Source organism: Lepisosteus oculatus, chromosome 6 (genome assembly GCF_040954835.1).
Source record: "Lepisosteus oculatus isolate fLepOcu1 chromosome 6, fLepOcu1.hap2, whole genome shotgun sequence".
Lineage (NCBI taxonomy): Eukaryota > Metazoa > Chordata > Actinopteri > Semionotiformes > Lepisosteidae > Lepisosteus > Lepisosteus oculatus.
Genome location: NC_090701.1, coordinates 8,068,039 through 8,085,397, shown reverse-complemented (window position 1 = coordinate 8,085,397; position 17,359 = coordinate 8,068,039). Strand labels below are relative to the sequence as shown.

The window sequence follows — 17,359 nt, the reverse complement described above, 5'->3', positions numbered from 1 at the left end:
TTTTTACATGTAAAATCACATTCAAGTAGTATTCAACTCCTAAGAAAATGTTTGAAAGTACAAAAGGTGACAGCAAGCAGTGTAGAAAGTTCATAGAAATTGATGTACAGCAGATGAGCAGAAATGATGAGCAAAAACACAGAAAAGATGAAAAAATCTGTCTTTATAAAAATAATAATAAACTTTATTTTATTTTATATATAAAGGTGGATTCTCAATTCTTTATAAAACAACAACAGCAATAAAAATGCACAAGATATGCACAATGGGGGTATGGAATACAGAAGGAGTAGAGAGGTAAAGAACAAAACCAGTTAAGTAAAGCCCCTCTAAAGAAGAAGGTTTTGAATCTAGATTTGAAAGAGTTGAGAGAAGGTGACTTTCTGATATCCTTAGGGATAGAGTTCTAGAGTTGTGGGGCATAACAGGAGAAGGCCCTGTCACCAATAGAGTTTAGATGGATTTGGGGGAAAGATAGGAGACCAGAATTAGAAGAGTAAAGGTTGAGAGGTGGGGAGTAGGAAGATCGTAGCTCAGACAGGTACTAAGGTACCAAGCCATACATAGCCTTATAGGTGAGTATAAGGATTTTGAAGTTGACACGAAACCTGACAGGAAGCCAATGCAAGGACTCCAGGATAGGAGTAATGTAATCACTTGCACTAGACCTAGTCAGGATCCCGGCTGCTGAATTTTGGACAAACTGGGGTTTGTTCAATATGGATTTAGAAACCCCAGCAGGTAGAGCATTACAGTAGTGAATCTGGGGGAAGACAAATGTGTTGATCAGCAACAGTTAGCAATAATTTAGGATGTAGTCTAGCAATATTTTAGAGGTGAAAGAAAGATGTTCTGACAATATGTTGCACATATTCACATATGTTAAGCCTGAATCAAATATCACCCCTATGTTTTTCAATTTAGCCTGAATGTCAAGTACAGTACCATCCACAGATAGGGTTACAGCATTGTCTTTACAGATTTGATGGGGGGTGCCAATAAGCATGGCTTCAGTCACAATTGTCACAGTTTAGATTAGGGACATTTTGAGTCATCCATGTTTTATGGCAGAGATGCAATTAGAAAGAAGAGAGAGATTCACATCAGTGTCAGGTTTGGTATAGATGTAGATTTGATTATTGTCAGCATATAAATGATAGTTGAGGCCATGTGATCTTAAAAGGTGACCAAGTGGAAACATTCAGATGCCAAAAAGTAGGGGGCCAAGTATCAAGCCCTGAGGAACACCAGACTTAACAAGACCAATTTCAGACCTATACCCATTAAGAGAGACAAAGTTACAACGATCAGTGAGGTAAGACTTGAACCATTTGAGAGCAGAGTCAGAAACTCCAAACAACGTCTCAAGATGAGAAAGTAAGATGTCGTGGTCAACAGTGTCAAAAGCAGCACTGAGATCAAGAAGGATGAGTATAGAAAGAGAACCAGAATCAGAAGCTATTAGAAGATTGTTAGTGACTTTGACCGGGGCAGTTCTGTGCTGTGAAGCTGTCGGAAACCAAATTGGAGGGGTTTGAAAAGGTTATTTGCAATGAGGTGTTTATTTAACTGGAATGTAACAGCATGTTCTAGACTTTTTGCAAGAAAGGATAAGTTGGAGATGGGGCGAAAAATTGTTTAGATTGTCCAGAGCCATGTTTGGCTTTTTTGGCATGGGGATTTTTGGCAGGCTTTTACAGAGAGTCTGTCAGGTGACTGTATCAGAAATTCTTTAGCATTTTGCTATATATAAACGTCTTATGTCTGAAACACCACTGATAAAACAATAATAGACAAATAAATATTGAAATCTAAATTTAAGCATTCTTAAGAAAAGCTGAGAAGATACTTAAAAAGTGACCAACATTAAAAATGCTAGCAAATGATCAGATTTATCACAAGATTTTACTTCATACTGAAGTTTTGAACGAAGTACTGTACATACTGTACCCCCGCAGTTTTTATATGAGCACTGTAAATAACCATAAAAATATTACATTATACCTCAAAATTGTCCTGCTTTTCACAGTTTAAATGTCTGTTCTTGGTATGTTATATCTTAAATAATGTTGCAGTATATTCTCTATTTTGCAGTAGAAACTATTTATATTGTAACTGCTATATTGATCATTTCACTTACCCAGGGCCAGATGTATTTTTGCTGTCACAATGTAATTCAGGAAATTTCATTATGAAAATAAACTGAAGCAGTGTTGAAAATATTGGAATACAGCAACCATTTTTTTTTCTATTCATCAACCTGATAAGATATAGTCCCCCATGAGAATGTTTTTGTGCAAGCCACCTTGGGTTTTAGAATTATTGTTTTCTACACAAATATATTTTTTTAAAATATATAATATTTAATTTCTACAAAGTACCACCATGAGAACTGTGTGTTTGTATATTCCCCAGTGTTAAATATAAAATTACACAAACATTTTGCTTTAAAAATGGGAAAGTTCCAAACTTAATCAGCTGTAGTAAACAGAGAATCCACAGTCTAACCTGACAGTGAATTGTTATTCAGTTTGGTAACTTTGCTGAACACATTCTTAGTTAAGGAATCCTGGAGAAGTCTATTAAGAACTCTAACAGACCAAGGGATTATTTACCCTTTTTGTTATTATGAACTAATATAGCTGGATTTATGAACACCTTTTAAGATTTGTAAATACTGTTCACTATCTATGCATACATCATATTTACTGTTTAAATACTATTATAAAATTCAAGAACTTCATTTAAATTTCTATGTCAAATACGAAAAACAAGGTTTACATTAGGGGACTAAATATAGTATCTAGCCTGCTAGCTTGAGAAGGATTTTTTAACAAAAGACAGCATTGTTAATAAATATTACATCATGAACAGGAAACCTCCCTGACACTGCTTAATTGAGTAAAGTACTCCATCTGCAGGTCACCTGTCATAAACTGTGATTCACCAATGAGGAACCTACCAAATGGGATTAGCACTACAAATGATGATGTCATTAACAGTCAATCAACTGAGAGTCTCCCCCATGACAATACAACTTCACAAGTAGTTCTGCACAGCTCTCACTCTAGGCTCTTAGCAACTTAACAACTAACTAATCAGATGACTGCAACCCCTGTTGTCCAAATCACAACTGGAAAAAAGTTAACTGTAAGTAATTGCTGGAATGAGAGACCATACATAAACTGAAGTCTGTCCAAGAGAAGTTTTCTAACAAGAACCTATTATAATTGTGTCAAAATCATTTAGGCTATTGTAGACAATGCTGAATGTAAAAGACTGTTCAGCATAGCAGCTATAAAATGTAGTGGAACAGATTTTTTAAGTTTCTCCCCTGCAGTTCGCCTACCAGAACAACAGATCAGTGGATGATGCTGTCTCCCTGGCTCTGCATACAGCCTTGGAACACCTGGACACTAAGAACTCGTATGTGAGAATGCTGTTTGTGGACTACAGTTCAGCATTCAATTCCATCATACCCTGTCAACTGGTGACAAAGCTCAGGGGATTAGGTCTGTGCAACTCTGTCTGCAACTGGCTGCTGGACTTTCTTATCGAGAGACCACAGGTGGTGCGGATAGGCAATAAAACATCAACACCACTCACCCTGAGCACTGGAACCCCACAAGGCTGCTGTCTGAGTCCAAGGTTGTACTCCCTATTTACTCACGACTGCACAGCAAGACCCAGCAATAACCGCATCATCAAGTTTGCCGATGACACCACTATAATAGGACTGATCAGTGATGATGACGAGTCCACTTACAGGGATAAAGTTGTACAGCTGCTTAGGTGGTGTCATAGCAATAACCTGGACTTGAACATAAAGAAAACGAAAGAGTTAATAGTGGACTTTCGGAGACACAGGCCACACACTCACAGCCCACTCAGTATTGATGGAACGGAAGTGGAAATAGTCACCAGCTTTAGGTTTTTGGGAATTCACATCTCTAAAGATCTAACCTGGACTGTGAACACTGACTCTATCATGAAGAAGGCTCAGCAGCGCCTTTATTTCTTGAGGTGCCTCAAGCGATGGGGGATGCCAATACATGTGTTGGTGAACTTCTACCGCTGCACTATCGAGAGCGTCCTCACCAACGGGATCACCGTGTGGTATGGAAACACCTCTTCGCGAGAAAGAAAGGCACTGCAGAGAATGGTCAATATGGCCCAGAAGATCATCGGCTGCGGTCTCACCAGCTCTATGAGGACCGCTGCCGTGGTAGAATTCTGGCCATCACAGAGGACAGTCACCACCCAGGGCATGAGCTCTTCACCCCACTGCCCTCAGGCAAGAGATATAAGAGCATACAGACACTTACCACTAGATTCTTCAATAGCTTCTATCCACAAGCAGTGAGACTGGCGAACACATTTAGCCATCCCCCTCGGACCACACCCACACCATCACCATCTACCTCATTGTAATTTATTTATTGTACGTCTCCAGTCATTGTTTACACGTCAGTATTGTTTACATTCAAACTGTCTGCATGTTTTCTTGCACATTGTCTATTGTTTGTTTGTACATTGTCTTGATGCACTGTTTGCACTTTGTTTTGTTTTTTTTTTATACTTGTTTTACAATCGAGAGACTTTCTGTAAGTAAGAATTCCATTGTACCAGTACTGGTTTGAAGACCTTCTCATGTTTTAAGATTTTATGCACCTTCCAGGAAAGCCAATTTCAGAACAAACCTGAGCTTGGAATCCTCTCCATTTAATGAAGTGAGGCTAAGAAGATTCTCCTGATTGATTGATTCCTAGTACCCATAAAGTACTCTCTGAGTTTACTGTCTCAATTTTAATAGTTTTAGTAAATTCAAATGATCCAATTACTAGAATACTGTCCTTCATTTTTGGACACAGCATTTTCTAGTGAACAAATTGAAAGATTCTCAGATATATATGTATGTATGTATAAATTGCTCTTATACATTAAAAATGTTTAAAGAAGAAAAAAAATATTACTATCTAAAAATTCCTGGAGTGTATGTTCTCTTCATGTTTGCGTGTGTTTTCTCCAGGTGTTCCAGTTTCCTCTTACAGTCCAAAGATATACAGTACTTGTACATTATTTGGCTTCTGGGAATACTGGCCCTGGAGTGAGCATGTACTGTACATGTTTGTGTCTGTGTGTGCCTTGTGCCGTCCTGTCCAGAGCGTATCCTGCTTTGTGCCTGATGCTTTCTGGGATATGCTCCAGCTCTCCCGTGACCTTCCATTGGAATAAGCAGTTAGAAAATGGATGAATGGATGGATTGATAATCTACTGGTCTCTAATGTAGAAAATGATTATGTAAATAGATTAGACATTGGAAAATGTAGAGTTCAATTCCAACCTGAAAAGAAAGAACAAAATGTACAATATTTCAATTGTGAGGAATTCCCAAGATGTATGAATTACTCAAAGATGTAGATGTTTAGCTATATATACACAACATCAAACTTGCTCACAATATTAAGATTAATGTTGCATTTCTGCTTTATTTCTACTTTTCATCATAGGATTAAAATCTAATCGTTCCTTTTTGCTGTTCACACCCTGCTGCTGCTCCCCACTTGAACCACCTTAAATAAGACAATTGTGTGAGGTCTTACCACAGTACCACAGACCACTTCAGGTCCTTTTGCCACCTACACTGGTTTCATGCGTACTTATGATGATGTAATCATGAACAGCCATGAGGATGTGTATGTGTAGCTACTTTAAATATATGATACATGATTACTGCACATACCTAACTTTAATCAGAACTGAGTAAAGGCACATAATGTAGGACAAAATATAACCATTTTAGATTTTTACTGATTGTTTCTATAAGTAAACAGCATTGTTTTATTATTAAAACTTGGTCTTCTATGCTACAAATAAATGCATCCAATAAATGCATCAAATCTTTGGTCCTGACAGATTCAAATTAAGCTAATTAAATCAAGATATGTGTTATAATGAGGATACAGTAATAATTGAAAACTAACCTCCTTATGCAAAGTGTTGTAGCCAGTTTTACAGTATGTGTACGTATATGGTCATGTTACAAAATATTGTTCTTTGTTTCTAATTGTTGCCTTCTTACTTGGGGCAGTAACCTTGGGATAAAGGATGCTCTCTAGGGTGAGAAATTCAACTGTGATTTGGACCGCTCAAGACGTATTGTGTTTTATTGTGAGGGCAACCACCACTTTTTGAAAAGACAGCAGAAACATGCAGACATGTTGATGAATAAGGTCAGAATTCTTCAAAAATGAACTATTCTTCAAAAATGATCTTTAAGAAAATTGAATAATGAATGCATTTACTTAATAGCTTACCTTCATTTATTAACTTGTTTGCCTGTACTGTATATAATGAAGTGTAAATAAATCTATACATTTATACAGATATTATTTATATGAAAATAATCGGAGGTGGTTGATCAACTTCAAATAGTCTGACAAGCCCCAGAACCAGGTTAATGTCTAAGTCATTCAATATCTTATTTTCTGAGAAGCATTTATTTAAGAGTTACCAAACAAGCTGCACATTGTGTTTAAGAAAAAAAAACAGTGTTTATTACATAACCTGAATCTTAATATTTCATGATTAGCCCTAAATTATTTTACAACAAACAAATACAAGTCTTTACAGCAGGCTCCCTCCCCCCATGATTCAAATATCCTTTGCATGTGAGTTATGGTTAATTACCAAATAAAACCTCAAGTTACTTTAAAAAACAAACAAACAAGCAAATATATATACAGTGCATCCATCTTTGGCCAAATAGGGCCACTTTAATGCCCCCAGAAACTTTTTGATTAATAATGTTACCACAGGAAAACATTATTGCTTTTCACAGTTAAACTTTGTTTGATACTATTCCATTTTGGGGGGCTCAAACTTGAAAGAAAATAGATTTTTACTGCGATGGTTTAAAAAAAAGGTTCTTGAGGCACTTTTTTTAAGAACAGTAAAGACAATTCTTGCATTTTGCTTTTGCCTAGTCTTCATTTCCCCTAGGTCTTACAAACAAAACAGAGCAGAAAAAACAAAACAAAACTATGAATAGTAATTGAAGGCTGGCTTGTTTCCTTTGACTTTCTTTCCTTAAATTTCATTTTGGAAGAGAGTAGGAAAAAATGGGTGCTCGTATAAAATAAATTCTCTTCCAGACCTTTTTTCACAATATTATAGATTGTTTTCCTTTATATCCAGATGTGATTCTTGCTCTCCGAATATCCCTGCTAAAGTTTTAAAACGGGGTCCCCACTCGTTGAGATAATTATAATCCTCATCAGTATCTGCAGTAAGTGACTCAATAGAGCTCAAGGACTCTGCTACTGATCCTTCTCCCTCATATGCGTATGTTGCCAAAGAGTCATACGGAGGTGCAGCAGTATCAAAGTCATTCTCCTGCAGCCGCTGGCAAATGAAATCTCTGATATCTGTGCTGTCCTGAGAAACAGGTATCTTAGGGCAAGGTTCGGTCTCTGGTTTTACGTCTCTTCTACATGTGTTGTCTTTAATCACCTTGGGATTCCTCAATGTGCCAATGTCAAAAGCATGGGTATCTTCTTCACCACCACCTTCATCATCATAATGGATAACATTGTCCCGGATATCTTCTTTTGATGTCATCAAGGTCTCCTTCTTCTTTTGTCTCCTGAGTCCAACATAAAGTACCACAATCACTGCAAATAAACAAAACAATAATTGAATTGTATAATTGAACATCAATATAATAATTTATCATAATAATTTAATAATATGAAAGAAAATATTAAACACTTGTAAAAGGCATATACTAACTACATGCCATATTTAAATTTTAGAAATATAAAGATGTTTGTGCAAATACATGTAATGCATGTAAATATAAATATATACTGTTTGGTTTGAACCAATGTTGAACCAATATTGATAAACCCTGCTGGTGCTATGTAATGTTAAAATTGGGATTTGTTATTCAAATTCATCTGAAGTTGTTCAATAAAATGTCAAGCAGTTTTAGTATTTGATATTAAAACAGGGACCCATATGAAAACTTGTGTATTGGGTGCTTGGGGATTGTTTACAGATATTGGTTATATTCACGTATGATTTCCACCTACTCAATTTACTTTACTTTTCAGCTCAATATTTAAAAAAATGTGCCTGAAGAAATCTGTAAATGCATTGTTTCTACCGAATGGCTTACTCTACAATTCAAATTTGTATCTTGAGAGCACTATTGCAATGATTTAGGTTGTTTTCGTTGAAAGGATGAAAGACAATATCAGATTGCTTTTACCTTACTAATCCTGGCAACTGGGAACAAGAATGCTAGGAAGTCAAATATAGTTTTATGCTTTCTTCTTTTAGAAAATCATCACAAGTAATATTTCATAACAAATAATGAAATTAATAAGTGAAGTAAATAATCAAAATAATATATTAAATGTCCTATTTTTGTTTAAAAGTTTAATAAAGAATGTTTTGCATGAATACTTTGTCATCATTTGTACACAGGATAAAGATAATTGCTCAAAATGTTAGGTGTTTTCTAAACCATTTTCCAAAATGCACTCAACAATATTGAATAGCATCTGTTTTAGAACATTTGTTCCAAACCCTGGTCTTGGAGGAAACTTCAGTGATAATTGATTACTTAACTGATATGCCTGCTAGACCTTTAGTTATTTATATTTTTATTTAACTTGTTTCTTCATTCAGTCCAGAATGTAATAAAACACAATACTTTAAAGGTTCTGTTTCCATCAACTTCAATATACACAACTTTACACATCTTGTCCTCAACTTGTTTGGCATCATTCCTGACTAAACAGCTTTTACTATATGATGAATTGATGATGAATAGACACAGGTGGGAATGACATTGTATCAGAAACTACAACACTGAGTGTTTTCTGCAGAGGTCCAGTTAGTTACATTTCACACAACATGCCACAATAAGGATTCTGATTCTGAAACTCCCCAAAATTACCTTCGGGTTTTAAGTGCTGCTGGCAAACTTGCAAATATCCGGCATATAGAAAACTGAAATTTATAAATTTGAAATATAATTTGTTTTCTGTTTTTTGGAATACACATGGCGAACACAGTAAACATATTATAGACTAGCCATAAAATAGGAATAAATAAAAATGAAAAAACTAACCTAAGAGTATTATGATGCATAGAAGAATTGCTATCAGTGCCCCTGTGCTGAGTCCTACTGGCAAGAAGATTGCCTCAACATTGCAAGATAAGAGGGAGCCATCAGTATCACATCCACAGACTCGAATAGTCAGAGTGTTGGTACTGCTGAGGACTGGATACCCACTGTCTTCTATTACAACAGGTAGATAGTAAATGTCTTGCAATCTTCTACTAAACCCACTCAGTTTTGTGAGAATCCCAGCTGTGTTGTCTGCAATAAAACAAAAAAGTATTACTTCAAATTAATTAAAAAAATTGCGAGACATTTGTGAAAAATGGGCAATGTGCTAGTGTTGCAACAAAATACAAGCAGAACATAAAAAGAACATACATTGTAAAAAGGCAGTACTTGAAGTCTTTTGGAAAGGACAACTGCATCCAAATATAATGTTTTGGCTATCAAAGCTAACAAAAAAGTTGCTGCGAAAATTCATATTCTAATATTTGTGCGGCAATTTGTCCTGAACTTAAAACTAAAATTACTTAAATTTTTACAAATGTAACAAATTAAATATCTGCATACATGTTGCATCAAGTATTCCATTACTTTGTATAATTTTCAAATGTTTATTTAACTCATATTTAGTATTTGTATGTTTGAAAGTGTATGTCTTTTGTTAACCATTTTGCAAATAGTATATCTAGTATCTTTATAAAAATATATTTTTAATTTTTCTGCAATGGCTTCACATTGTATGAGCATAACTGATGTGGAAATAATGTATATATACTGGTTACACTCTGAAGATCTAAAAATTAGATTGAAAGTGAAACTATGACATTGAAAATAATTGAATTTTTCGAAAATAAATATTAGACTTAAGAGACCACAGTAAACAAATCTTAAGAAAATTAATAATGATGCTTTTGTTTCTAAAAAAATGGGTCTAGACTATGTATTTGGTTGATTGGTGTTGGGATACTGATTTCTAACACCAATAGTTTTCAGTATTAGTATTCCTTTATGGCATATTCAGTGCAACACATTAATTAAACATAATCTCACAAGGGATCAATATAAGAAATTATCTGAATTCTACAGATGAAACATCATGAAGATGCAATCCAAACAATGTTGAGATACAGTATTCCATTATTTTACCTTCAGGCTCTTCTGGCATTGTGCACTAAGCCTTGCGGTATTAGTGTAATTCAATTATAATGTATATTATTTATGCTAGTAAGGAATTATAGTTTTAAAAAGATGGAATATCCTGACTGCTTAGAAAGCATGTATCGTGTTTATATCTTTCTTGCTGGTAAAACATCAACAACCAGGAAGCAATAACCTTAAGATACCCCCTTTAGGTCATGCAATTCAAAACTTTTAAACTGCCAATGGCTACTGCTGCGCTTAACACACTCAAGAGAGCACTTGCATTTTATTTGTGCTATAGCCAAGCCTATTCCAGCACAGGGTGAAGGTTAATTCCTTACTGAGAAGAAAACAATAAGTTGCAGGCCTGCAGGTGCATTTTGGTCAAAGTGAATAACATCCAAAACTGTCGTTAAGAGACCGAGAATGTGTCAAGCACAACACAGAATGTGCTCATCCTCTAAAGGAAGGCTAACTGACCCCGTCAGTATTAGTTTGTTCCACTCAAATTAACAAGGATTTACTTGACAGGGGGTGCCAGAGCTTTTGGCTGAAGATGAACGATTAAAACACACCTTACATGTACAGGTTTATTTTCTTTCCTAACTTCCTGGTATGCCTGTCTTCACCCATCAGAAGTTAGCCATGTGTTAAAAGTTTGTTTCTACTTAAAAACTAAAAATTTAAATAGAATGTGACAGTCCTTTCATGCAAGAATTTTGTCAGGTTAATCTTCAACACCATGATGGTGCAAATGAGATTTTCCATTAAACATGAAGTAAAAAAATACCCTACCATGGTGGTACATTAACATAGATACAACACATTAAAGTAATCTACTTTTAATATTTTGTTAGGATTATATTGTATGTGTAAAAGCCCGGAATGCTATTACAATATACTTGCTTTTAAAAAAAGAGCCAATTATTTTCTGAGAACAATACAAATAAATGTAGAACATTTTGTTTACACAAATCAACTCTATAAGTGGGAGATATTAAATCTAATTTAGCAAATGTAACATACCCAATAAACATTTTGAGATATACTAATTTATTTTATTTATAGGAACTAGTAAAGGTTTATTCCATGAAGAAAAGAGAAAAAGGGAAACACAACATTTTGGCTGTGGAGCCTTCTTCGGATGTGACCTTCTTTAGCATGGAATAAACCTTTACTTGTTCCTTATTTTATATATATACTTTCAAAATTAGTATATTAAATAAAAATAATAAAGTATTCCTCCAAGGGATCATGAAGAGGTTTTTTCTTTTTAGAACATCTTTTTAGATGTTCTTGACTATTATTCTTTAGGTGTAACTAAAGTCTGTTTTAAGGTATACAGAAGTCAAACTGAAACATATACTCTCTAATGATGAGATGCATATTTGATCAGTTCTTTTTCATAGCACTGAACATCTTTTACTCCAGATTGCCTTACTTATATCAAAGGAATTAAACAGAAAGAATCACTTACTTCTGAAATCTTGGACTGTAAAATTTGGGTTTTTAATGGTTTCTGGTGGTGATTTAAAAAAGAACTTCTGACCAGCAGGGGGCATATCTCTGTCCTTTGCACTAACAGTTTGAATTAGCTGGAAAAAAAAGATACAAAAGTAAAGCCTGTGCATGATTTGTGAGAAGAAAGCCAAATGAGGGCACTGTTATAAAAAACATTACTGGTATTTAAACATTATTGTTTAGAAATACTGATATTAATGTTAATTAATATTAAAAATAAAACACCTTTGTAAGTCATATGGGTTTGTGATACAAACAACTGAGCTGTAAGATCTGTAAAAATAGTAGCAGGTGCATTTTTTGTGCAAACATGTGTCACATATGCATAAAAATACATTATAAAAAAGATAAGTGCATCAGAGGCATTAACCAATAAAGGTTGCAGTTTTTATAAGCATAGTAAGATGTTACTGTCCCAAACTGCTTTTCTCTGGAGGAACACAGCAGTATATTTTTTATAGTTCCTTTAGGATTACATAGAAACTAGTCAAAATACATGTTCATTTTATTTTATAAGCAGACCCCTTGTTTACAGAGAATAAGTTATAATAAGACCAAGACCACCCTCTGTTGTACTAAAAGCAATCTGTTAAATTGCCTTAGAAGCCTGTAATTTATTACAGTGACTTTAGAAATGGAATTACACATCTAGTTTGTGTAATCTGTACCTGGAAGTTGCAAGATTAGGTTGAACTGGTAACATATTTTTCCCAAAAAAGTCTGCCCAATTCTGTTGTAGTTAACCATGTTTCAAGTAGATATGTATAGACCATCAGCGGTGCACATCCAGTCAAGCAGATTGCCAATCAATGACATTCAGAGAATTACAATTTTGATGTGATTTAGCTAATCACTGAGCCATGAACCTTGCAGAGTACTGTATGTGTGGGCATCCCTTGAGAAGCTCTTGTTTAAGTGTCCTCCTACAATCTTCCTGCTAATCTCATAGGTTATGAGCTGCAAATTCACAACAATCAACATGATTATGTTATGATATGATGAGCACTGACCTACCTGATGGACTAAATATGGAAAGGGTGGCTCCAAAACCCATAAAACACAGTTGCATTTTGCATGTGTTATCCTTACATGCATCATATATGGATCTATCTAAACCTGGGAATCAATTTACGGTTTTTGATTCTCTTTCTATACTGTATATATTGTACACACATTATACAGGAAGAAGCAGAGGTCAATTCCATTCTTAAAAGTAAAAAATAAAGATATGAAAAGCAGCATGGTGTGTACAGAAAGACAACTGAAGTATGCTCCCTAGCTCATTTTCATCCATTTATTTTTTAGAGGAATTTACCTCTACTTATTTGTTTGCTGTAGACTAATGCAGCTCACAACATTAAGCTATAAATCACATACTGTATATGCATGTGATCTATTATATATAAATAGTTCAGGTGGGTAGCTGCACCAGCATACATAGGCTGCAAGGGAACAAGTATTAGGTTTATTCCATGCTGAAAAAAAAAGAAAACACAACATTTCGGCCGTGGATTAAACCTATTTCTTGTTCCTTATATATAAATATATTTGCCTGTGTTTTTGTGAAAAGATATATATATATATTTTACTTACCTGGCCTACTCTGGAATTTTCACAAACAAAGGTCTCATAAGGTATGGCAAATTCTGGAGGAAACTCATTAACATCCTGCACATGGACTGTGACATCAACTTTACTGGTCAGGACTGGGTTATCTGGTTGAAGAAAAAGAAAACAGTATTTCATCCACTGCGGACATCGCGTAATTTGTATAAAACAGATTAAAGTAACAAAATACATGTAGAGTAAATAAAGTATGCCTGACATATTCTGGCTGAATGTTTTAGTATAAATCAATACAGCACTGCCATCTACAGATACATTTTAGAATTGCAGGCCTGACTAAATCTCACCTAACACCATGGGTAAGGACATTCAGGTTAGAAACACATTGTTTACATACATGTTACATTTACTGACATGGTTAAAAAATAAAAAAAAAGATTGGATTTGTAGTATAATATGATTTAATTAAAGAATATGTGTTTTGTTTGATTTGCCAAATACACATTTCTTCATGAAAGAGGTACAGTATAGTTGTGTCTTGGACATGATTTAAATAAATATATTTTTGTTTTGACTGCAATATCCAGTCATGCAAGTATAATTATAAGTACTGTATATATTTATATTTCTTTTTTTCCACTTTTTAATATATTCATAGAAGGCACTGTACAATTACAGTCCGTTTTTCCCTTTATTAAATGCACGTTAGTAGTAAATTCTTGATTTTATTATATAAGTCTGCAATATAAATGTTACCACAGTACGTGACTGGGAACAGCACATCGGTCCTTGACTATGGTTAAACAGTACATACGATGTCTGGTGGAGTTTCAGTGTTCACATTTCTGTAATCTGTACAGAACCGTGACTTCTCATCAAATTTTTAGTACCAATAAACAGGGGGGTTTCTCAGACTTCCTTCTTTGAACTCAACCGAGCTCCAGTAAATAATGTACAGTTTATCACCTTCTGCAATGCTTCTAGTTTAGCATGATGTGTTTTATAGGGATGACATTACCCATGTCTATATCACTGTATGACACAGGTTTGAGTCAGAGTGTCTGTAAATAAAATAGAGCATCGTCCAATACATATAACTACTGTATGATTTCAAATCAGTCAGAATCTCGGAGTGGCAATTGTAAAAATAACCCTTCTTCCCTCCTTTGTTTAACTTAAAAAAATTCCTCAATAATCCTTAATCACAAAACCATCACTTAATTTATCCAGATACACAAATTCACACCAGAGCCAACAACAAGAAAGTGGACTGTTTTTATGTATTCACTATATAAGAAATAAACCGAAAGTAATACTCTGATCGTGCTTTGAACCATTGGGTGCAGTGCTTTGTCCTTTACCACTACAAGGACAATAAAAGTTTTTTTTAAAAGAAACGGATGTCAAAACGTTTCCGAAATGTCCACCTATGATATTTTAGCTGAATAGTTACACAATTCCATATTCATATAACTATCAAGTGATGTTAAATCACTACAACATTTATCTTTTTACATTAACAGCAAGTGATGTTCTTACTATGTATTCGTACATTCGTTCATTTGACATGGATATGCATAAATTATGTAATGGACTTTGAAACATGTCAAATAAACATTTTATTTAATTTGCATTTACTCAATTGCTGCATATAAGTAATTAGTAATAGGCAGGTGATTATTGATTAATCAAACTTGCAAGCACCCGTAATTGAAAAATATGATGAGTTCACAAAGAACATACATTTACTGTTTCATATTTGTCTTCACATGCTTTGGCTCTCCAACAATAACTTTCACACTTCCTTTTTTCTTTCAGTGGCATATTGTTGCCATTCACAGGGCATACAACTGAGGCATTTAAATACAGACAGATCATATATACTGCATCTACATTATAGCAGGTAAATGTAGATGTAAAAATCATTATATTTATGTATTTACTTATATTTATTATTCAACTTCATATTACATAACACTTTGTCCAGATAAAACCTAATTAATCAAAACCCTTTAGACTCAACACTGATAAATTAAATGTTGGATTATAATATCAATGAACCCACTGCTTTCCATATTCCAGATGGCTAAAATTGCACCCTATCAATGTTATTCTCCCTAAAAAAGATACCTTTATACGCACATTAATAAAATAGACCTTTCCCTCAGTTATAAGCAGTAACTTGCTAATTAAACATAGTTTGCATAGAATGAGCAATTGGTATGAAAAATACTAAATACAGTACTGTATATAGTAAAAACTGATACACAAAGTCAAATGTAAACTGCAATGCACAATATGACTATATATATGTATATTATATAATATGTATATTATAGCACTACATAAAACGGTTGTATTTTTATATGTGGTATATTATTGAATTCATAACAATCAACAATCTTTTTTGTGAACAAATCATCAAGGTATATGTTATTAATTTTAAGTGCTGTGCCTGCTAGAAGTTACCAGTGCAGCTTAGAAAGCAAGATACAGTATATAAATTACTTATAATTAAACTGGATATTAAACTTCGGACACCTTCTTTGACCAAGGACTTTGACCCACATAAAACTAGATTTATTGGATTACAATCATTAACTATATTTTTCCTAATATTTTCAAATTTATCTAGCTGTCATTTTGATCTCCATATGTTTCATTCTTCAATATTTTATACATACATTCTAACACAATAATAATAATAATAATAATAATAATAATAATAATAATAATAATAATAATAATAATAATAATAATAATAAAATAATTATTTTTTTCAAAGTTTGCCTTTATCCCCACTAGATGGTACCATTTCACTAAACAATAATACTAGCACATCTAAGTCAACGTTTTTGTACTTTTATAATAAATAAAGTTTTTTATGTTATTTTATTTTCCTCATACAATTATTTTGAAAATACACAAGTGTATCCCTTTTTCTTTATTCATACCACAGCCCAGTTATTGCAAAATGTAATATTTCACATTTTTCTGTAACTAACCTCCTGTGATAATCTCTCAGTCTGTATTTTAATCTTGGATTTTTTTTTATTATTAAGTATTACTTCAGCCTTTTTAACTTGAGGTAATAAACTTATTTTGTCATAGGAATAAATCTTTATTTTTATTAAAGTTATTGATTTTTAAGTCAGCTCTTCCTAAATTATCTCATCAATGAGGGGAAAACAACTATAATGATGGTGTTATCCTTCTAAAGCACTTAACACTTGATTTCAGTACCCAGATGTTAAGGGAAAAGAGATAAGTTGCTGACAGACATTTCTGTTTCTTTCCACAATGCTCTCATTATGTACAGGTCAGCAGAAGCATGATACTTGTTCCAAGAAACTGATTATATAATAATCAAGCTACAGTATCTGGCCAGCTATCAAAAATGTTCACTTCCAATGGAAATAGCAAGAATTCTATGTTCAGCAGACCTTTTATTTAAGAATATTTTTTAAAACAGAATGCAATTATTTATAATGTATGGCAACCACATTGCAATTTGTAATACTGTAACGTAGCAAGCTTTATGAGTACATTTTTATTTATAATTCTACAAAAACTTGCTGTTAGTGCAGTACATAATTTCGGTAAACCTTCAGAAGGTACATGAGATGCCACATGCTCTATGGAAATTTGCTTATCAGTATGAAATCAAAGTATGGGTCTGGTTGGATTTTATACATCAGTACCCTTATGCCAAACTGATTATGAACAATCATATTTCTGTATAATTATTACTACAGTTGAATATGGTGTAAATGCCTAAGACAAAAGAAAATTTCTCAAAATTGTAATAAAAATAATGATTGCTCTGATCACAATAGCACATACTTTTAGTAGGCATAGAATTTTCTCATGTTTACACTGGAATACTGTATGTTTTTCAAATAATGTAGGTCATAAAATAAAATGATGGAAAATAACAGTAATATCTGTAATAAAATGAAAAATTGTAAAAATACTGAATAAACAATTTCTGCAGAG

General features: G+C 33.7%; 1 protein-coding gene across 2 annotated transcripts in view; it reads right to left on the bottom strand.

The window, feature by feature from the left end:
• Positions 1-6,339: 6,339 nt before the first annotated feature.
• The window catches only part of LOC102686477 (cadherin-12-like), a 119,358-nt gene continuing 108,338 nt past the window's right edge, over positions 6,340-17,359 (bottom strand). The window contains exons 9-12 of one of the 2 annotated variants that reach the window (XM_069190931.1): positions 13,391-13,512; positions 11,754-11,871; positions 9,140-9,391; positions 6,340-7,673 (exon numbers count right to left, since the gene is read on the bottom strand). In XM_069190931.1, the coding sequence (XP_069047032.1) occupies positions 7,171-7,673; positions 9,140-9,391; positions 11,754-11,871; positions 13,391-13,512 (995 nt within the window). In that variant the 3' untranslated portion in view covers positions 6,340-7,170. The remainder of the gene's footprint in view (positions 7,674-9,139; positions 9,392-11,753; positions 11,872-13,390; positions 13,513-17,359) is intronic. The other variant, XM_069190932.1, reaches the window with a different exon arrangement.